Source organism: Thermobia domestica, chromosome 10 (assembly GCF_964235325.1).
Source record: "Thermobia domestica chromosome 10, izTheDome1.hap1.1, whole genome shotgun sequence".
NCBI lineage: Eukaryota > Metazoa > Arthropoda > Insecta > Zygentoma > Lepismatidae > Thermobia > Thermobia domestica.
The window spans coordinates 89,624,894-89,649,035 of record NC_137463.1 but is presented as its reverse complement, the minus strand read 5'-3'; the positions used below and the strand labels follow the sequence as shown (position 1 = coordinate 89,649,035).

The following is a 24,142-nucleotide window of genomic DNA, read 5'->3' as shown; positions in this document are numbered from 1 at the left end:
GTATTAGTAGATTTAATATCATTATATTAATTATCTTATTGTTAGTTTAGTATCAATTTAAGAAAAAGCAGATTTACTTGGCTATTGAATTTGTCATATATTTTATTCCAAAAACAAAAGAAAACACAGGAGTCCAAAAAAGCGAGAGAGCGAAAGCGAGCAAAGGTGAAGGCTTTATGTTTATATTTATATCCAAATAGTTGACAACCGGTAAATACATATGCTTAATCATGCTCAGAAGAAATTGTCCTTGAAGAGGGAATCGTAAATCTCTTTCATATTAGATTCCTATGGTCCAGAAGACAAAACATGCCATATGTGTTAGTTACAACTCAGATCCGTGTGGTAAGTTTCCGAGCGGAGGTAACAAAATATAAACTTTTTTTTTTTTGAAGATATCGTAATTGTTTAACTATAAATATCCAGATTGCATATGTTATTTTAATAAATTCCTGTTTGTTTATTTTGCATTTTTCCAAGGTAACAAGTATAAAGCGGAAGAGTTCAAAAACAGTGGATGAATTAATATGGAGTCTTCATAATTATGGCTCCCTTTACAGGGGCATAACACAATTCCAATTAAACATATTCAACTACACAAGTTAGTTGTCAGTTGCATAATGTTACCTAATTTATTTGACTGTATTTTACTCATACGATACCAATGACCGTTCAAATAAAAATGCCAAACCGACTAAATTGAATGACGGATCATTAATGAGAAGCATTTCGAACAGGTAATGTGAGCTACGATTAGCTGTCCACTTAATTATCTAATAGTGAAATTGCTGTTAATTCTTAAACGAAAAGTGAAACAGCTTGTTACTTTCCTGTTTTATTTTCTTTTTGATACATTACCAAGTTTGTTAAAAGTTGTGGACTTACTAGCAACAAAGTGAGCGTATATACTCCGGCTTTCATTATTACAGAACTCAAATATGGGTGCAGTTTTACTATACGGATCCACAGATTGCAAAATGTACGGAAAAATTTGGGAAAGCCTTTAATTTGCCCACTTTATGTCGAGAACAGAACCCAACGAAGCCCTGCGGGCTTCTAACCCATTGTTACTACTACCACTTATGCTATGGATCCGTATAGCAAAACTATACATAAATATGTACAGATGGAAAAACAAGGACCAAAATTAATAGAGTGTAATTTCTCGTCTTTGAGTGAGTAGACAAGCTGGAGCGGACGTCGTAAAGTTAACTCGAAAATTGTCCTTCTCCGCTGCGTAACACTGCAGGTATTCAGTAACATCACCATTCCGGTTGTCTTATGGTACTTTGATAGTTCCTGTGGCACTCATTTCGCTCACTTTCCTGTACTTAAGCTCATTAACCACAATATTCTGCACAACACCATATGGTAGTCCCAGTTCAGCAGCATTGAGCGTAATGTTCTGTCCACACGAGCATAGATCGCGTCAGTGTCCTCCTTTGAAGGCACAATACCACTTCGCTACATGTTGCATTGAAACTGAGTCTCCACAGGAACCCTACAAGTGACCTCATTTCTGCTCATGATCAGTTTTCTAGACAAGTCACCATATATAATTTCTGCTTCTCGGGTATACATTCTTAGAATCCGAAGTCATCGAAACAAACATGTTATTAATCGATAAATTGTCGTTAATTTATGGTGAATGACACAAAAGTTCTATGAGTTATTTAAAACTTTTTTTTTCTTTATTTATTTTTTCGATCATCTCTCCTAGGGTAGGGTAGGATAATGTTAAAGAAGTTTGGACCCATTTTGTTAAAATTAATCGAAGATACCAACTTCGATTCACCTTGTGTCTGCGTGAAGATACCCAACTGGAACGGGCATTGTAAAGTCACCTCCAGATATAATTGTTCAAAAACTGCATTTCTTTTTACCATATCCCTATGTCTTTTATACACTTATTCCTTGACGCCTGCCCACAAATTGTCTGCAGATTTATAATATACCTGCAAACTTATCTTTAAAACTATTACTCCCGAAAAAACTAGCCCTCCCCGCTGGTCTAATGGCTAACGCGTATTCCTTTGGTACATGTGGCCCCGGATTCGATTTTCAATAGGAGAGCACGAGAAGTTTAGGTGCTATCCCAGTTTAGGGGAGCAAAATGTGTAAAATCTACGAAGAAATATGTTACTTGATTTCATAAAATCGATTTTATAAATAAACAAAATATATCAGAATCTTACTTCTCACATGCATAATAAGGTAGAAATACAAAATGATATTGTGCTCTTTACCACGTTGGACTTCATAGCCGTAAGGAAGATATGCTGTATTGAAGTGCTGCATAAAGACGATGTAGACAGTCATTACAGAAATATCGCAAAGCTATGCCACACATGAGGCATGTGTTTTATGCCATATAAAGTGTTTTCTCATTACCATGGGTAATCCGTATGCCCATAGTCGCTGAACGCCTGGTCTCTACAGACGCACTTCTAACCTGACTTGGTTGGATAATATTCTTGCTTTTTACTGGCCACCTAGCACGAGTTAGTTCATGTTTTAAGTTGGTTCGTGTTTTATAAAATAGTTTTTATGTCATGTCCACACATTGTATTTATACTTAGACCTCTTAAAGTCAATCTGCAACCATTAATGCAACTCCTTCCTTAAGAAACACTTTCCAAGACAGTAAAAGCGGATTTCCTGCCAGAATAAATTTTTATTTTTCTTGAATAAAAGTATGTCCCATAAAATGGAGTAGTTGTAAAATTTAATATCGACTGTGGTAGACCAACTATCAAAAATTCAGATTTGGGTGAAGGACAGTTTATTATATATCTCTAAATTTTGCTAAAGGTTAAAAAGGACATAAGCTTACAGGCAAAAACGCTCACCGGCAGTGATCATAAGCTCACTTAAACATAAAACATGATTTTATTTATAATTAAATTTTATAAACAATTAATTACAAACAGTATTTTATATATATATATATATATATATATATATATATATATATATATATATATATATATATATATATATTATTATTATTATTATTATTATTATTATTATTATTATTTTTTTGCGCGTATATGCTTTTCTTTCTGGGAAAGGTACGGCATTTTATGAAAAGATGGTAACCGAGGCGATAGAGATGTCGTATTTTTACCCTCAGGAGGTAATGATATTTTTTAAAGCAGGGTTGGCTGGTTTAAACCAAAAAACGAAAAATGTTCTTAAAAATGTACGTGTTTGTAAAACTTGATGAACACACTTTTGTGCGTTATCACGTTTCACTCCCATATATTATTCGTATTATATTCAGATCTAAATCCCCCATCCATTACTCAAAAAGATTATACTACAAAAGCAGCTTTTGTTTCTTTGTTTTTTTATAAGTTTATGGATGTTTGTTTTGTGATTTTTTTATAGTTCGTTATTATTGTTATGTAACTGCAATCAAAGAAAAATTCTAAATATAGTTTCGTTTCAATAATGTTTACTATTGATAAAATACATCGAAATGCCGACTTTTTGTGTGTGTGTGCGGGGGGGGGGGTCATACAAACCCTACGAGAGGCATTTAGTGAAATGAGAAGTATCTTTAGTATAATTCATATCTTTATTCACTTTTCTTACTGATATGCAAATTAAGTCGTTGTATTTCTTTAACTTGGACTAATAAAAGTTGTTGTTAACAATAGTACGGAAGGTATAACGTCGTTGGCTTCCCGCGAAAAGTTCTACCGGTAGTGACTTTTATGGGGAGTGGCAGCTTGGTTACTCATGGCTCGCTGAGCGCAGTAGACGGTTGATAGTGATTGGCCACACCCCCAGTGACGAGCAGGTCCAAGCGCGGGAAACCAACGACGATATACCTTCTGGAAGTTCTTCTGTACTCTGTAGTACTTTGAAATTGTCCATATGTAATCTTATATATAAAAGAGAACGCACAAATCCTTTGTTCCCTCATCACGCTAATACGGCTGAACCAATTTCTTTCATTTTTGGGGGGTTATTAGGATTTGGACCCTAGATGGTTTTTATCATATCACTTTAATTTTCAATTACCAGTGTCTTGAGATAATTGACCATTCAAGTGTCCATAACGTACAAATCCTTTGTTAGTTCATCATAGGTAAAAATAAACGTATTTATATGCAACCCGCATGACCGTGTCACTCGGCGGGTTAACATAAATGACAGGCGATATAATGTTAACATTTACTGCAATCTACTATGGTTTTTATCATATCACTTGAAAGCGAAAAAGTAAAAATTATCTAATTAACAAGGTTTATTGCGTTCCGGGGTGACCCCAGCGAAGCGGGGTGAACGCTGCTAGTTCTGTATAATGGTTTCACTTCTGCAACAGTGATCTAAAACCAAATTTTGCGGACCTCCAAATTTTCTTTATAAAATATCATTTTCAAATGATATTTTAAAATTTAGTCTCAAATAATACACAGCGTTAAGATTTTTTAAATTTAAATTTATACTTCTTATCGTAAAAATATGTAACATATCTGTATATATTACATATAACACTGTAGTAAAAGTAAATTCGACTATACTATGTAGAAAATTTTTATTTCTAGTTACTTATTATGAAGTAATTAAACCATTAAAAATTACGATTGGCAAATTGAAAATCGGATGCCATAAAATAATACCACAGAAGATATCCAATAAATCATCAATAACCTTCCTCCTTCAAAACTAATGAAGCGATCAAATTGACCGCTTGGTCCTTTGTGAGGATAAATTTTCCCGGCCCTTCTAGTGTCAAAACGTGTTACGTCTCACACCAACATGGGACTTGTTTGCATCTAAAAGGGTTAATTAGATTCTTAAAAAAAATAAAAATTCTTTATTTTGTAAGTACTGAAATGTTTGAAACTTTTTTTTTAAATCTCCTTTCAGTTGCCAATTTGCTTTCATACAATATCTTTTAGGATTAATGGACCTTTGTAACATTCGATAATCGTACTGTATGTTACATATTCCGCCAGATACACAAGAAGATTTCGAGAGTTTCTCGATCTTTTTAATGCAAGGATTTTTCGTTTTGATGTATGTAATTATTCAGGTGTAGTGTTGAGAAAATAGAGTTAGATCTTTAGTAATTTCCTTTTAATTGAAGCGTTCGTAGTGCTTTGATTTATTATGATATTACAAAAAAATCTGATTTGTACATTTGTTGTTTTCATAAGTGAAGAGTTTGTTTTCTTTTTAATGCAACTCTTTTTCGTTTGTATGTGTGTAATTATGCAAATGTAGTGTTGAGAAATTCCTCTTTAAGTGAAGCATTCTCAATTTGTAATTAATTGACACATGGAGAAGTACATTTTACTATTTGCTTCTACTAATACGCGAATATGTAATGTAAAAACGAAGAGAACATAGTTGCATTGCTTTTTGTCCCAGATTACAGCCATAGTGAAGTTGATCAAGCGCGAACTAAATTCGTTACGTGTGATTCCCAAACATATACTGTATATGCACAAATTCAATATACAGGGTGTTTCAAAACAACAACGACAACGTTTGGGAGCTGATTCCTCACACCAAGATAAGACAAAAAGTATAGACCAACCTGGGTGCACAAATGCTTCCTTTCCGAGTTATAGGCTGCCGAAAACATGAAAAAGTCAACTTTATAGATCCGTAGGTCCTAAACTTTGAAGCTGATTCTTATTACCTTTGAAGCAATACTTGAATCAGCTCTCTACGTCAAATAGATTAGATGCATTGATGCATTACATTTTGTGGAATGCGCCAAACGGACTTTTTTTTTTTAATTATTAATTAATTTTCGAGCCCACATACCCTGCAACATCACACAACAAGTTGAAATAGGTTATAATTTTGCCCAAAGAACTTTTCCATGGGACGTTAAATAAACAATTATTAATAATAATATTTTGTGTTAATTTCATATCTTGAATAAACCTACAAAATACTAGTTTCGAAAATAAGATAGTCGGATCCGTTACTCCAGTTTTATTTGTCGATATCATATGGAATGACCCAATATTAATAATAATCGTGCACAAGGAATGCCATAAGAGAAATGAAATTAGGTGCAAATCATCTTCAGTCTCTATATCTGTGTTAAAAGAAAATGGGAAAGAAAAAATATGAACAATCATGTTTGATAATTTGACGATCGCCGGATTTTGCTTTATGAGGAGTGACTAAAAAATCTCAACATTTAATACCAGTTGAAGATGTAACTAAATAAAAATTGGTTCTTTCTGTTTGTTCTTAAATTTGTAGTTATGTAAATTTATTTGTTTCTCTTATTTAACTTTGAATAGGGTAAGCGTCATGTTAAGAAAATAACCGTAGCCATCTCGAAAGCCATATTTCTGTAGTTTTATTTTATTTTAATTATTTATTTATATTTTTAGTTTAATGTCCCGCAATCGTGCCCTTTAGGCTAAAGGTAGCGGATGATTAATGAAAATGAATGATTGTGAGATTAAATTTTTGTGCTCTCCCTCCGGGATTCGAAAGAGGGACAGTTACACCAAAGGCGCACGCGCTAGTCACTAGACCAACGAGGAAAGCTGTAACCGTCCTGCGTTCTAGTCTCTGTTCGGGCGGCCATTTATTTGTAACCACTCCGTGTAATCTGGTCGCTGTCCTTGGCTCGTGGTACTACCAATAGGTATCTTCCTGATACTTTAACTTACCTGGACAGGAGGATGAAGACCTCTCCAAGAAAGGTTACAAACTGTTTCCCAAAAAGCTCGTCGGTCTCAATAATGAGATGAGCATTAGGCGCCGAGAGGTTCGGGTGTCTCGTCTCGAAAACCTCACGGACGATCAGACGGTCATCCAGACCATAACGCACACAAACATCACTCATACAAACAACGAAAACACACTGAATTAAATGACACTATACTTATTTATTAGAACACTATTTTGAAAAAGAAATAGCGAAGAGGAATGGATACAACACTGAACACTGAGGATATATATCAATTTTAGTCGCTGAAATCGCGCTTTGCCCTTTTCGGGTAATATAGCCCTTTATATATATATATGATTACGATTGAGATATCACTACAAATTCTTCTCTCACACCCTTGACACACTTGGGGGGTAGCACTGGGGAAAAGTTGTCTGGATCGTCCCACGATGAATCCAGTTGTTACGCTGAACAGTCCTGCAGCGTAAAGGTGAATCTTCAATAAAGTAACGAAAAGATCTCCACAGTGGAATACTGATATTGGAGGGCGCGTATATAACTTTTTAAACGCACAAGGTCTGCGGACCTGGGATTTCACTAGTTGGGGCTAGCCGTAAGAAATCGTCCTTCACCGGCTAAATAGCTTGTGCCCCTTCACAAAACTTAACCAACGCAACGGGCGTGGTGGTTGCGTACAACACCGGAGTCGAACTCCCTGAGCATCCAAGCTCAAGCTACGGGTTGCAATGGTCAACAGAAAAGTGTTGGCAGTTCATTTCAAAAATCACTCAGTTACTCACCTGTATGCACATACAAACAGAATATAGAAAACAATTTCTGTTAATTTTAGTCAACTGCCCATAATGCACTAGACACGGCGATAACACTGGCGTGAGAAAGTACAGATAACGAACTACGAAAATTGTGAGGCTGGTGCCACTTTGGCTACTGGGACATCTGGTCAGCCCGTATTTCTCTAATCTATTGTAATGTTTCCATAAGCGATTAACGAAAGCACTTAATTCAGTTCCAAATAACTGCAGAATATATACTATGCATATAATGAGTCAGGAAGAAACACTGAAATGGTTAGTCACTAACTGAAATGTTCTCAGCAAAAGCAATGTTTTAAATATATATATGAAAAAACGATGAAAGACTTCTTTGTCCAATTGTGTGGGAAAGAAGCAATTCCCACCAAAGAAAGAACTTATGTGCGTTGCAGAATAAAGTATAAATCGAAAATAATAATCACAGTCTTTACGAAATATACAGAGTGTCCACAAAAAATCCTTCTATAACCTGGTAGCGGTTCTATATGGTGTCCGATAGTGGAACGACCTGTCAAGTGCACACGTAGACAGGTTGAGAACCCTTGGCCGTATGCCGAAGTATGAATAAAATTAGGTTTTTCACCTGAAAATTTAAAATAAGTTAGTTGGCAACACTGTCATATGGTGTGAGACTTACGTGTATAAACGATGAATGGTTTTTCACCTGAAAAAGGGCTATTAAAATAGTTAAATATCTTGTTCACTCACTACAACATGATGAGGTTCCTGCATGAGCAATGTCCAATCCAAGTGTTCCATAAGGTAATAAGATCCTCTTGAACAATTGGTGCAGTTGGGTTTCCTTATCTTCCGTTTCTTCACATGTTGAAACCATGCTGTCTTCCTGTGTGAGTATCCTCCATGGTTCTCCAACGATGAGTTGATGAGGGGAGAAGGGGAGATTTTTTTTTTTTAACACTGGTGTGAGAAACGAGGTATGGTTGAAACACCTGTATGATAACTTTTTTTTTTTTTTTTTTTTTTTAAGTTCGCAGAAAGCGTTTATAGGGCTATTAAAATTCTTACTTAAAAAAAAACACACACAAATACTTTTCGTAAAACGTTTAAGTGTTCCGTTTCGATCACTTTATTTGATATATGAAGTAAATACGTTATAGGGCTATTTAAATGCTTTTTTTTTTTTTTAACACATAAATGCTTTTCGTAAAATGTTTAAGTGTTCCGTCTCGATCACTTTATTTTGTGCAATATGAGATAAATATACACACTCAATAACTATTCATGAAAGCATCGACCTAAAGAATTATCAAATATCTCAATAAAAATTAGTAAATATACTGATATCTGTATTTAAAATATCAAAATGTGAATGAATAAGCAAATAGCAAAACATGTTAAAGGTACTAAAATATTAAAATTGTTGTTAAAGTTTCGATATCACTCTAATATATTTGAAAAATATGAAAATCATTGAAAAAGTAAAATGAATGGAAATGTAAACACATGATAAACTGACAATATATAAACAAAATAAGATTTTCACCTGTATGTCCTTTTTTTTTTTTTTTTTAACTGTGCCTCGTGTTGTTTGGCAGAAAAGAACGGAAAATCGTTTTTCAAAAATAAAAAAAAATAAACTTAAGTGTCAAAATTGACGTTCATAGTAATTCCAAGAAACAAGCATGATTCTGCATATCAAAGAAAAGATCGTGATTTCGTTGACATGTATGAAGAAAATTCGGCACGCCATAAGATCAAATGCCATCTGCTTTAGTTCGATAATGCTCAATACAACAAATGATTTTATTCTGAAACAAAGTTATTATTAGCTTAAGCCTAAAATAATGGTTGATGTTCACTTCCATAAACGTAAACATTGTAGGGTTACCAAAATAGATGGGTATTATCTGCAAAAAATTTATTAATAAAGTGTTGAAAACTATTCAATATTGATCCAAGTTTTTCGAAGGTCTGAATCAAGGAAGTTGACTCGCTAGTCCAAACATTCCTGAAAATAAATGGTCATTATGCCATGAATTGACCAAAACCATAGGTGGGAAAATGTGTAATACTACACGTACTTACACACAAAATATGCAACCACAGGCACTTACAAAATGTTTCTGTACAGAACTGAAATATAAACATTTATATTCAGTAAAATACGCGTATGTTCCCTGGAACATAACATACGTCTTCCACCTAGAAAAAATGTGTAAACACACAAAATACAAATGCTCTCGTAGCATCGTAAAAATATGTCTCTATAAGACAAAATACATGAGACCTGTGAAAAGAAAAACATGAGATACAAACAAGAATATAGTCAACGACATTACAACTTTCTGGTCAGTCTAAAACATCAAGATTAAATTCCCTACAAAACGGTTATATAATTTCACGACAGTTAAACTTTCTTAGGCATCTTCGCTACAAAATATTCAAAATGGTCTTATTAACATATTAAAATTCAGTCATCGAGCATACGAAATAATTAACAAAATAATTTTCAAAAATCGTTATGGCTTCACGCTGTTGGAAAGAAAATAAGTTTATTATTCGGGATCTATATCGAATTCGAATAGTTTCTAGGACATACTGGAACTAAAATACAATTTTCTCAAAATTAACATGAAAAATAAACATTACAACTCATTAGCATACAAGTACACAATATAGTTACGATTCATAAACATTAAAATATTCACTAGAATATTACTAGACAATAAAATATACTCAAAATATTTAACCTAAGAATACGCATACTTAGTTACGGATTACTACAAAAGAAGAAGGGAAATGAAAAACTATATTTTGCGATTGATGGCGAAAATACAGTTAGCTATGGAATATCCAATGGATTAGCCACATCCATTTTTGCAACAGATCTGCAATTCCAGGAAATATTGCCTCCCTGAAAAAAAATATTTATCTTTATCCCCATAAAATATCCTACCCGAAGAAGTTTCCCTACGGTCGTTCAGTGGTCTAGAGAAGACGAAAAAAAAAATGTTAATTAGAAATTACAAGAAAATATAGAAGTTAAACATATTTCCGCATATATATTAATATGAGGGGAAAAACGACCGTTCACCATCAGAATATCTGTTCATATAGTTCCTTCTAAAATAAAAAGATTACTGCTTTCGTTCGGAGAATTATACTATTCACACGACATTCCTGCACACTCTATTACCAACAAGGAAATGTCTGTTATCACTTGTATAAAGCTTAGCCTACTTTCCGTTCTAAACTTTTCTCTTCGAACAAAATATATCATGTCACATCCTGGAAATTCAAATAAAGTCAAAATCGGGTAAATGACGTAAATGAGGTTCAATAAAATTACAGAAAACTCTTCAAAATGAAAACGAAAATCTAAGATTAACACTGAAAAGAAATTTAACGTTGATTATAAATGTAAAATTCCATATTCTACGCATGAGATTAGATACTAAGTTTCAATGACAAATATACACGTGTACAGTATATATAATTAACAACTAAAAATTTTCTTATCTATACATTCTCCTTTTCTTAAAAGGAAATCAAACTAATTGTGAGTCATACGTATGATAACATGTTTAAAAATTTGGAAAGTGGGAAGGGATTCTAAAAAGATTTTTTTTTAAAATAAAACAATAGAAATATATTATAACGCTAAAATATCTTCCCACTAGCTGAGGTACGGATATCTCGCCAAGATTTCAAATTGCTTTTAAAATGCAATTCCCCTACGTATATGATACGTTAATTATTTACTAAAAAATCTAAATTCAAACATCTGAAATGAAAACAAGAAAAAATTAATAACATTAAACTAATAGTAAGTCAGTGATAAGGTTTGCAACACAAATGCACAGCTGACTGAGGTACGAAGTGCTACACGGAGCAAAGACAGAAAAAAGAAAAAAATGAATCAGCTGTATACCGTCCGTTATTCGTCGACATTAACAGGTGATCGAAAATGCAGCGATTATCTTATCAAAATAAAGAAAGAAAAACGTGTTATCTGCTCTTTGCTGAACAGTTAAAAGCTGGAAGCAAAAAGGAGTTTTAAAAACAATGCGTAGTTCTCTTTTCGTACACAGGTGTTCTGATCAAAAACTAAAAGCAAAAAGGAAGAAAAATGAATGAATGTCTATCGCTTAAAATGCGTCGCTCTCCTAGGAGAAAAATTTGTATCAACACACAAAGTCTCGGTTACTTTTTTTTTTTTTTTTCTATGATTACTGTTTCTGCCTTGGTAACTGCAGTCTGTTCGTTTATTTCTACGATGGTTACCTCTATGTACAAAAATACTCTTAATGTTCTCACTCAAGTTGCGTTTCCAATCTCGTTTGTGATAACTCATATTTCGTGGCCGTGATTTACGACTCCTTCTGTTTCTGTTACTACCTTTTCGAGTGCGGTCTTGGTTCTGATTCCCTTTAAATTTCGTATTGTTTACGATCTGAACTTGGTATCTTTGCTTATTACAATAACTGTAACTTCGTTTACGCTTTTTCTCTCTGTAGTTTGTGGTAGTTTGTTTTGTGCGCTTACGACCTCTGTCGTCTACAATCATATGTTCGTGGATTTCACTACTTCTGATACTACAAGTGGTGTTGCTAGATACTGAATGAATAAAATCATTATCGGATTTGTTACGAGGATGGTTTAGACTACCTGTCTCTGGTTGGAGTTCAGATTCCTGCGTTTCCTTTTCATTAGGAGTGTTAGTTTGTAGCTCAGGTTTCAATTCCAATGTTTTGTTTACACTAGGAATATCAGTCACTAACTGAGGTTCAAATTCCGGTGTTTCGTATTCAGTAGGAACATCTGACTGTACTTGGGGTTCACATTCCGGTATTTTGTTTTCAGCAGTTTCCGTTTGCTGACTATTTTCACGAAACACGTCCCGTAAAGCGTCTATCTTTTGACCTAAATCACTCTTTGGCTCTTTTCCTAATCTATCTAGGTTTTCTTTATTTTCAGCACGGGACTCTTTACTTTGCTTTATATATCTATCGACATTCTCTTTAAACTCAGCACGGCTTTCTTTACTTTGTTTCAATAATTCTTCAAGAAGTGAAATCGCCCTAGCCATCGCATTAAGTCTCTGGTGTGCCATCTTGAACAAGAATAAAGCTTAAAACATACAATTAGAATAAAATGAACTATCACAAGAATATATGATTAAAATCACCTGAAAGAGATTTTTTTTTTTTTTTTTTTTTTTAAATTCCTGGTACTGAGCTGAAAAAGAAATGGTATATTAAAATATTAATCTTATAAGTATTCGAGCACCAACGGTCCCGATTCGGGTCGGTAGTTCGGGCGTCATTTATTTGTAATCAACCGAAGTTCAAGTCGCTGTTCGGGCTGTCATTTAGTTGTAACCAATCTCAAGTTCGTGGTCCATGTTCGGGCTGTCATTTATTTGTAACCGCCTGTAGTTCTCTTCGCTGTCCTTGGCTCGTGGTACTACCAATAGGTATCTTCCTGATACTTTAACTTACCTGGACAGGAGGATGAAGACCTCTCCAAGAAAGGTTACAAACTGTTTCCCAAAAAGCTCGTCGGTCTCAATAATGAGATGAGCATTAGGCGCCGAGAGGTTCGGGTGTCTCGTCTCGAAAACCTCACGGACGATCAGACGGTCATCCAGACCATAACGCACACAAACATCACTCATACAAACAACGAAATCACACTGAATTAAATGACACTATACTTATTTATTAGAACACTATTTTGAAAAAGAAATAGCGAAGAGGAATGGATACAACACTGAACACTGAGGATATATATCAATTTTAGTCGCTGAAATCGCGCTTTGCCCTTTTCGGGTAATATAGCCCTTTATATATATATATGATTACGATTGAGATATCACTACAAATTCTTCTCTCACACCCTTGACACACTTGGGGGATAGCACTGGGGAAAAGTTGTCTGGATCGTCCCACGATGAATCCAGTTGTTACGCTGAACAGTCCTGCAGCGTAAAGGTGAATCTTCAATAAAGTAACGAAAAGATCTCCACAGTGGAATACTGATATTGGAGGGCGCGTATATAACTTTTTAAACGCACAAGGTCTGCGGACCTGGGATTTCACTAGTTGGGGCTAGCCGTAAGAAATCGTCCTTCACCGGCTAAATAGCTTGTGCCCCTTCACAAAACTTAACCAACGCAACGGGCGTGGTGGTTGCGTACAACACCGGAGTCGAACTCCCTGAGCATCCAAGCTCAAGCTACGGGTTGCAATGGTCAACAGAAAAGTGTTGGCAGTTCATTTCAAAAATCACTCAGTTACTCACCTGTATGCACATACAAACAGAATATAGAAAACAATTTCTGTTAATTTTAGTCAACTGCCCATAATGCACTAGACACGGCGATAACACTGGCGTGAGAAAGTACAGATAACGAACTACGAAAATTGTGAGGCTGGTGCCACTTTGGCTACTGGGACATCTGGTCAGCCCGTATTTCTCTAATCTATTGTAATGTTTCCATAAGCGATTAACGAAAGCACTTAATTCAGTTCCAAATAACTGCAGAATATATACTATGCATATAATGAGTCAGGAAGAAACACTGAAATGGTTAGTCACTAACTGAAATGTTCTCAGCAAAAGCAATGTTTTAAATATATATATGAAAAAACGATGAAAGACTTCTTTGTCCAATTGTGTGGGAAAGAAGCAATTCCCACCAAAGAAAGAACTTATGTGCGTTGCAGAATAAAGTATAAATCGAAAATAATAATCACAGTCTTTACGAAATATACAGAGTGTCCACAAAAAATCCTTCTATAACCTGGTAGCGGTTATAAAGCTATGCATAGGTCTAATTTGTATAATTAATGTTGTAATTAATTTTGCTTTATATATTGTGGTTTTATTTATAAATTGAAATATTCCACAGTTTAGTGTTTAACAAAACAAAAAAAAAAAGAAAAGAAAAAAGAAAAACTTCCTCTGTTTTTCTTACGAGTATGTAAAGATCACTTCAATAGATTTGTTGACATATAGGAAAATTTCGTTTTGAAACTATTTCATATACATTGCGTAGTCAACATTGTCTTATGGAGTAACAGTGACGACGCTTGAAAAGGGCCAAGGGGGACGGGTGCCCCTGTGTCATCGTTCTCTCCCTGATTGCCTCCCAGATATGATATATTATAATGTAGGTCAAATAATATAAAACTTGTTTTCATCATACAAGAAAATAGCTGCTCCTTAAAAAAAAAAAAAAAAAAAAAAAAAAAAAAAAAAAAAAAAAAAAACCTGCCACTCCGCTTGCCCACCTCCGAGAAATTAAAGCTGGCGTTGTCACTGTGAACCAGTTAGGTGTGTATATATATAATTGTGTGAATTTGCCATTATTAAAATCGTTACGCATTTGTTTCATTTTTGCAGGAGAGTGGTCCGACATTTGTTGGAGATGAATACTCAGATCCAAAATTAATGAGCTACTTAGGTGCACAAAAGAAGTACGAGCCTGGCCATAATTTGTAAGTTCTGAAACATTACTTATTTTTAACGTATTCCAGTGATAAGAAATGTATTTCAGTGATATAAACAATTCGTCTACTGAGTTTCGAGACTGGCAACAGTGCTACTTACGATGGCAGAATCTGGCGGATTAAATGCGAATTAGTTAGTGTAACATCTCACGAACGTGCCGTAAAGAGTTCATTGTTTTGCTGCAGGAGGTTGTGAGTTACAGCGCTCCAAGTGAGAGGTTGCGCGGTTTGTTGTCATGAATACGAAAACAGAACAGAGGGATAGGATCGAATTTTCCGTTAAACTTTGTAAAAGTGCGGCAGTAACGGTGGAAATGATTAATAGTGTATAGGGAAAGAAGCTGAAGCTCTTTCTCCTGCCAGTGTTTTCAAGTGGCATGAATGGTTTCGTGACGGTCGCGAGGATGTCACCGACAACCCTAGTGGTGGGCGGCTAACAACTGTACGAACTACTGAACAAATAGAATTGGTGAGACAGAAATTGCTTTAAAATATTTGCCAGTCACTAAGGATGATAGCTGAGGACCTGAACTTTGAAAAAGATACTGTTAGGAAAATTGTGGAATAATATCTTCAGAAAATAAAACTTTATGCCACACACATTGACTGATGAGCAAAAAGAGTTTTTGCGAGTCTGGAATTGGTGGAAATGGCAGAGGAACCCAGGTTAGTTCAAAAAGATTATAACTAGTGACAAGTTACTGTTTCATGCATACGAGCCTTCCACAAAGCCTCAGTCAGCAAATTGGGTTGATAAAGGTTCTTCGCAGCCGAAGAAACACACCTTCATAAATCACGCGTGAAGACGATGTTTGTGGGTGGGTATTCGACTTGAGGTGTGGTCCGCAAAGAATTTATATCCGAAAGTCAGACCATTATAGCAACAGTTTACTACGATTTTATGGGTGATTTGTTGAAGAGACTTCAACGTGTAAGACCGAAAGTTCTTGATTCTCACGAGTGGCTCCTCCTCCATGACAACTCGCCTTGTCTCATGTGATTCTTGTTGAACAATTTTTGACAAAGAAACAAGTTGCTTGCATCAACCATCCCTCTTATCCTCTAGATCTAACCAGATTAATCTTCTTTCTGTTTTCCAAAGTTAAATCGAAACTGAAGAGGTAGAGCCTTAACACCATTTCTGATATCCAGCAGACTGCTACCAGTGAACCGTCACACAACAGCACAACAGGACCCCCAGGAGGGACTCTTACTGTTACACTTAAAGCATTGTTTGTATCGAAAGAGGAGGAATATATATATATATATTTGGTCTAGGAATTCATTCGTGCGGTTGGTACGCACACATTGAAGCTGTAGTACAAACACAAAATACATAAATACCTTAAGAAAAATATTGTCCATCGCTAGCCACCACTTTCGCCCATCTGTCAGGCAATGTACGGATTCCGTGGCGAAAGAAGTCCTCATCCTTGGAAGTGATCCAGTCAGAGACCCATGTTTCGATATCTTCTGAAGAAGTAAACCGCTGTCCAATCAAATCGTTGTTCATGCAATCGAACAAGTAGTAGTCCGAAGGAGCAACGTCTGGTGAATACGGCGGGTGGGGTAAAACTTCCCATCCGACATTTTCTAAATAGGTTTTGACCGGTTTTGCGACATGTGAGCGAGCGTTATCATGTTGAACAATAAGTTTATCATGTCTGTTCTCCCATTCTGGTCGTGTTCTGGCCAGAGCTTGCTTCAAACGCATTAATTGTCGTCGATAACGTTCTCCATTCATAGTTTCACCCGGTTGCAGCAGCTCATAGTACACCACACCTTTCATATCCCACCATATGCACAGCATAACCTATGCACAGTGAATATCTCGTTTTGGTTGTGATGGACCTGGTTCACCTAGGCCTTTTTTCGTTTAGGGTTCTCGTAATGGATCCACTTCTCATCACCCGTAATAATTCGATGCAGAAACCCCTTTCTGCTCTGTCGTTGAAGCAGCAATTCGCAAATGGTTTTTCGTCTTTCAACGTCTCTGTCTTTCAATTCATGTGGAACCCAATGTGACATCTTTTGAATCATTCCCATGGCTTTCAAGCGTTTGGAGACTGTTGTTTGATCAACGCCTAATGCTGCTGCAAGTTGTTCCTGCGTTTGACACGAATCCTGCTCGAGCAATGCTGTCAATTCTTCGTCTTGAAATTTTTTTGGCTGTCCAGCTCGCTCTTGGTCTGCCAAGCCGAAATCACCACTTCTAAACCGTGCAAACCACTTCTGACACGTTCGCTCAGCTAGAGCATGGTCACCATACACTTCCACCAAAATACGATGACTTTCAGTCGCACTTTTCTGCATGTTAAAGTAATGCAGCAGGACACCCCGCAAAAACACTTTATCAGGCACAAATTGCGCCATGTTCACTTAACTACAAACTGGTGTTGTTGACGCTTTAATCCACTGCCCTATACTACGAACGATACGCGATGACAGGGGTTTGCAACACATGTGTGGATACACGGAACTGTGGGACGCTCCGTTCGTTGCGCCATCTCTTGTCCACCCGCACGAATTAATTCCTAGACCAAATATATATATATATATATATATATATATATATATATATATATATATATATATATATATATATATATATAATATGTGTGTGGGGGGGAGGTAATGATTATTTTGTCGTTTATTTGTTTTTTTATGCGACCAGTCTCAAACCTTAGAAAAAGGACTGTGTATGTACAGGAAGGACTATTTATCTTGAAATGCCTTGTAACAAACACTTAAATTTGGTACCATACAAATGTGACAGGGAAACATTGCTCAATACACTCTGCACTAACTCCAGATTAACAGTGTTGCTAACCCAACGTAAAGTTATATATATATATTTTTTTTTTTTTTCAAATAGTACTATAGTAATCGGCATGTAGCATGGCAGCACAAGGTCACTGCGAAAGCAGACGAATTCTGAACAGCGACCCTACCTTCAATCAGCTTTCCAATAACCGCCAGTGCTGCCAGTCTTACGCAATTATTCCAGCATCCAATAACAACTAGTAAAATCAATCACAGAGGGATTAATAACAGATAAAAAAAAAATCCTTATAGTAGAAATAATAAAAATAAATTAACAATGACATGTGTTCGTGAATTTTGGTCTTAAAATTTATTTTGAGATCAAAGTGCATCATTTCATTCCAAATGATGGCATTAATGAGTATATTTTATAACCCATTTTTTTATTTTAATCCGGGAAAATGCGTAATATATTTAAATTTGATACAGCTGTCCGGAAAAATAACACGATTTGAAATAAATAACACTGTATATCTTTAATAAACACGAACAGTAGCACCAATTTGTCGTAAAGAACGTCTCCTTTGGTCAGAAAATAACGAAAATTTTACGTCCCTACATTAATCAATACTGTTAATTCCAGTATGTGAGCGACGTTATTTTTGCATATTTACTAGAATATTGTGGTTGTGTTTTATACACATACACATACTTCATAACTCTGAGACACTGCAACGTACATTCTGCAATGCAAAGTAGCTAACTACCCTGCCAACCCTGCAACAGAATAATGGGGAAGCTCGCCTCGGCCTGCACATTGTAACCTTGAGCAGCCATGCTACGTGCCAGTGTCTATACATCAGATTATTACATATTAAACAGAATCTTACAGTATCACATTTATTATCCAGTGTTGCAAATTAAAACACTACAGTATTACAAACATCAACATTTTGGAGACTTCTACAGCAGTAGTAACTCAAGTTTCACACACAGTGCAGTGTACATCCAGAGTAATATTCTGATCATGATATGCCTATTTGGAATAAATAAAAACAGAGTTACAATAAATTGAAAATTCAACTTTTTTCAAAATGCATTGTTTCGAAAGATTGTTTAAATAAATATCCCATCTACTCACATAGATAGTTTCCGAAAGACGTAAAGATCATAATGCCGTTTACAGCAATTTTATGTATCAAACCATTCTGGAGATATGAGAAACATGGGTAGAGATTGCTGTACTGCAGAAAATAATGTATTTGTGAAACTTTATAATGCTAGCTGCTTTTCTTTACTTTATAACATGAGAGCATCAGATTTTGCTAGTCATGATTACAATAATTCTCGTAATTGTATGATTTTAAGCAGTGTTGCAGTCTTTACCAATATTTATCTCAACTCCGAAACGGTTTCAGATATCAAATTGCTGTAAACGACATTATGATTTGTACATTTATTAAAAATAATTTACATGAGTAATTGTGGTACTTATTTAATAAGTTTTCCGAAAGAAGTCGAATTTTCGATCACTTGTACCTTTATTCATGTTTGTCCGAAATATGTCATATCGTGGCCACAGTGACAGTCAGTTTCATTATTACTGTTTTGAGGTATCCAGAATTTGTTTCAAATTTGCTTCAAGAAATATCTTCCTATATAGGTAACACAGAGTAATAAGTGATGTAGTGTAAGTTTTTATCTAATGTGCAGCTTTTAAATATTTAATAATCTGATGTAGTGCTATTTAAAATTTTTTAGCTTCATGGTGGATTGTTAACATTTATTTTGGTTGTATTGTAAAGAATGTCAAAAAATGTGTTCGTGTTGATACTTGCGCGGTACAAAATTTCAGTGTATTTTATCCACTAGTTTAAAGTGCGTTTCAAGATTTTATATATATATATATATACAGAAAGGGAGGTAACATTCATATTGTTATGCCTGTAATTTAAAATCCGATTCCTTTCATTATCTCTATTGAAATTACTATTGTGCTTTTTGTAGAGGTAATTATTTGGCACTATACCATGAGTTAATTGAAGTTGACAACTAATATATTACTAGTTGAAAATGTTTTTTAGTTGTTGAAGCTGTCGAAATCGCTGTATCTAGTAGGAACAACAATATTTCTGTATACAAACCTAAAACTGAAAAACATCGTATTTGGTATTCCAGGAAACTTATATTACTGTAATTAAAGCCAACGCCTTCGACGTTACTTCTGTCAATTCCCAAGCTATCAGTCATACTTCTTCTTGCCTAAACTTGGACTTAAACCAGTGGAAGTGTCACTAATCATCTTACCGATTTCGGAAGCTACGGATTTGACACTAATATCAGCCTATTCGATTATTTTTTATATGTATCCCCTACCACTCCCTCGGGCATTAGGGCTCATACCTCTATTTTTTCCAGTATATCAAGTTTGGTTTAAATTGTTCCAGGCGTTCCGTACACATACGCATATCGACTTAAACGGCATTTGGAATGTCACAATTCATCTCAGCGACTCCGAAAACCATAGATTGGACACTAATATTGGTCGTTTTCGACTGTTCTCATATATCACCCCTTCCCATTCCCACCCCTCACCTCAAGTCGATGGGGGATAAATCTGGACGTAAAAGGCATTGTGATTGTCACTATTCATCTCAGCAACTCCGAAAACTAGAACTAGACACTAACTTCGGTCAGTTTCGATTATTTTTAGATGCCACCATTCAATTTTTTTTTTTTTTTCATAAAATATACCCCTTTTACCCCTTAAAATAGTAAGTTTCAAAAGCACTGTTTATTTTTATTAAATGGTTTATACGCTGAGTTTCATTCTCCTAACTTGACAGGCTCATGAGATACTAAATTTTTACATAAATTATGGCCTCCCGCTTCTCCCTTAGAGTATAAATTTTCATAAATTTAACATCATATGATCCGTGGAGGCCTAAGGTTGATAATCATTGCGAAGTACCATTTTCATTGGTTTAGTGATTATTGTGTGATACGATCAGACAGAAACTCACACTCACTTTTATTATATGGCTAAGTGGAACAAATCATCACATTTATATTATCACACGTGAGGTATTTACAATTAGTGAATTGTATACTCAACTGAACAGAGGGAACAATTTCACACATTCCAGAATAGGATAGTGACCATAATCTGTACTCGAAATGAAGATACTGACATACGAACCAGGAATGTGAAATTGCATGAGGATTCATTAATAGATGAAGATGGATGCACCAACGAAACCATCTTGGCATAAAATACTGACACTGACCTAGTCATCCTCTTCCTCTAAGCACTTTAATTTCAAAGCATTCGTTAATTACGTTTTCTGATTTATTTGCTAGTAGGTTTTTTTTTCTTTAAAGGTAACATTTAAATAACCTACAGAAAACATACATTAAACATAATGTTTGTTTAATCCAGTGATAGGCATTTTTTAGAAGGTAAAAAAATGAGAAAATTTAGGAGAACCTAATTCATTAAAAACATGGTACATTTTACAAAATTCTTCTAATACTAAGCCCTATTAGTGGATGAAGTTTCGCAGAATTTGTTCAAATTGGGGTGCACTGATTCCCTTATCTGACAGTCTGTTTCTGATACAACTCTTTCAAAGGAACCCTACTTCTTTTCATTCGACAAATTAGGAACGATGTCACGGAGCGGATAGAGCCTTTCAAGAAACTGCATCTGGCCTGCGAGCCGTAGTTTCCCATCACTGGTTTAAACCTTTCCTTACAGATGATACTATAAGCGTTATCCCATTGGAAAATTTAATATCCATTTTTTCCTGAATCAGATTAATCTTTTACAGGTCCATTTTTTTTTTTTTTTTTTTTTTTTTTTTATATTTTCTGAACGTAACATTAAACGAAATCTACTTTATATTTTGATTTAAGTTTCTATCAGCTCAAAAAGCGGGTAAGGTAGTCTATGGGAGCTGAAGGTGTAATTTGAATCTTTTATGTTAAAATTGATATTATTGGCAACTTCATTTCCCAAGAGCGTTGAAACTTCAAAAACATAAAACTTTAAACGGGCTATAGTTCTTCAACCAGGAAGAATCATCTACTGATCTTCATAATACGGAACTGTTTTTTCATTAATTTACAATCTGGAAAAAATACTGTAGACGTAAGAGACTCCTAGTACCCGAGGGAGTGGGAAGGAAATATGCATAAAAATAATCGAATACGGCTGGCATTAATGTCAATTCCGTAGCTTCCGGAATCGATGAGATGATTAGTGACGCTTCCATTGGCATTTAAGTCCAAGTTTAGGCAAGAAGAGGTATGTCTCATAGCATGGGAATTGACAGGCGTGGCAATTCCGAAAACTCTCCAGGGAATTAGCAGAGACAATACCGCTCTTCGATATTTATTTCACTTATTTTATTTATTTTCAAAGGGGCAACGTCTAAGGCGTTGTTCTTCATTTATTTCATTCGAGGTGGCCGGGGATTGACAGAAGAACATTATCCTTCATTGTTTTCTTCACTCAGTTCTTTATTTTCAAAGGAGAAAGAACAAAGGCGTTTCTCTTCGTTATTCATTTCATTCGTCGCTGTTTGTCATTTATTTCACTTATTTGTTTATTTTCAACAAAGACGTGGGAACAACAGTGACAAAGATGTTGCTCTTCATTATTTATTCCACCTATTCCTTTACTTTCAGCGAAGTCCTGGGAACGGAAACGACGAACATATTGCTCTCGATCTTGTCGTGCATGTCAGCTGACCTGAGAATCGACAGGGGCGGCAATGCAACTTCAAATGCTTTGCTCTTCGGTATTTATTTCACACGTTCCTTTAGTTTCAACGAAGGCGTGCAGACGGCAAGAAGGAGCACGCTATGTGGCCTGCGTTGCTCACTGTTATTTACTTCACTCATTTCTTTATTTTCGTCAGGTGCAGCAGCACTGAAGGCGTTACTCTTCGTTATTTATTTCATTCCGTTCTTTCTTTTCAAGGAAGGTGTAGTGATGGTAACGCTGAAGGTATGGAGGTGAAGTTGGTGTGGAAGGGAACATTACAGACTTTTATCGTTGCACTTTCATTGAAATGCGTATCTGAAGGGGAAGTGTTCACATATTTTCGATAGACTTATTCTCCCCCTGCGAAGACGGCGTATTTCAGCCAGTACCATATAAAAACTGCGAAAATAATAATATATATACTAAAATAAAAAAATAAAAAAGAATACGTATCGAAAGTTAACATTTCCAAGTGCAACTATGGACTATTGTAGATTTAAAGAATAACCAAAATCTTGGCATTTTCAGTGTGAGTTTTAATCCGTCATTTGATTTTTCTAAAAGAAAATTGAATCACAAGGATAGTTTGTATCGTTTTCGATCGATGAAACTCATCCGACCTTGACCATACTTGGTATAGTAGCAGACCTCTGAACTTAGAATGTGTATGAAATATGGTATACAGACGTTTAGTTCCTAGGTGTGAGCATCCAAAGTTGGGATTTGGATTTGGAGAAATTCGCAAAAAAGAAATTCTCTTAATTGCTATTTAGAATAAAAATACATGAAATAAACCTGTAATTAAGCGTTAATTTGAGACACAAGCAAGTAAATTATGAGATGGTTGATTAGTAGTATTATAAATTGATTGTCTAAGACTTTTTTTTTCACAATGGATGGGTCAAGCATGACATATTTCCGCCGGTACTCCCGGCAACATTTGTTTCCGGTGGGTTTCAACGAAATGTGCGACATATGGAACTTACAAATGGTTTTATTTTCGTATAGACCTATAAATATTAAAACGAAAGAGAGCGTTACAGTTTTTATTTAAATTTTCGAAAGAAGAAACGTTAGAAAGCAAACAGATCAAAGATAAGGAAACGTATTTACACGAGAATAAAGTGAAACTCACAGTGGCGTATGCTTTCTCTACCTAACAGACATATTGTCTGGAACCGAAAATGTAACTTTTGGTTAACAGCGGAAGTGATTAAAGTACTTGACTCATCCATAGAGGAACTTGCTAGCCAGTGATATCTATAGATAACAGAGTAAGCACTCTTTTCCTTAATATTGAAAAATATTTTTGCATCAGATAAATTATAAACGTTCCTTTATGTCTGCATTATATGTGATTTTCTGATTCTCATTTCAGCCCTGTGTATGTAACTGACCAGCCTCCTCGCGTGATACTGGACAAGTTAGAGAGAAAAGGTTTCAAGGTAGTAGGAGTAAGTGGCGCAGGGCAAACCTGTGTTTGGACTATGCATCGACCTTCAAAAGAAGGAAGTGACAGCTTGTGTCAAATTGAAAGTGAATCTGAGGACTTCTTTGAAGGCTCAGTGAACATTCAAGCAGAGTGAATGTGTGCTGTGATGGAAATAAAAAAGTTGTTCTATTGATTTTCGTGGATGCTTGTGTA

At 35.3% G+C, this 24,142-nt stretch overlaps 1 protein-coding gene across 1 annotated transcript; it reads left to right on the top strand.

Moving 5' to 3' along the window:
* Nucleotides 1-107: 107 nt before the first annotated feature.
* Nucleotides 108-24,083, top strand: LOC145662551 (GTP cyclohydrolase 1 feedback regulatory protein-like). The gene is made up of 3 exons (XM_081728228.1): nucleotides 108-345; nucleotides 14,860-14,954; nucleotides 23,876-24,083. The coding sequence occupies exons 1-3, from the start codon at nucleotides 310-312 to the stop codon at nucleotides 24,081-24,083; spliced, it is 339 nt and encodes a 112-aa protein (XP_081584354.1). The 5' UTR covers nucleotides 108-309.
* Nucleotides 24,084-24,142: the final 59 nt, after the last annotated feature.

Bases quoted from the DNA above. Each gene is read 5' to 3' on its own strand.
- LOC145662551 (XM_081728228.1), top strand. From the start codon at position 310: ATGCCATATGTGTTAGTTACAACTCAGATCCGTGTG. The intron at 346-14,859 runs GTAAGTTTCCGA...TCATTTTTGCAG, and splicing joins TTACAACTCAGATCCGTGTG to GAGAGTGGTCCGACATTTGT. The intron at 14,955-23,875 runs GTAAGTTCTGAA...TTCTCATTTCAG, and splicing joins TACGAGCCTGGCCATAATTT to CCCTGTGTATGTAACTGACC.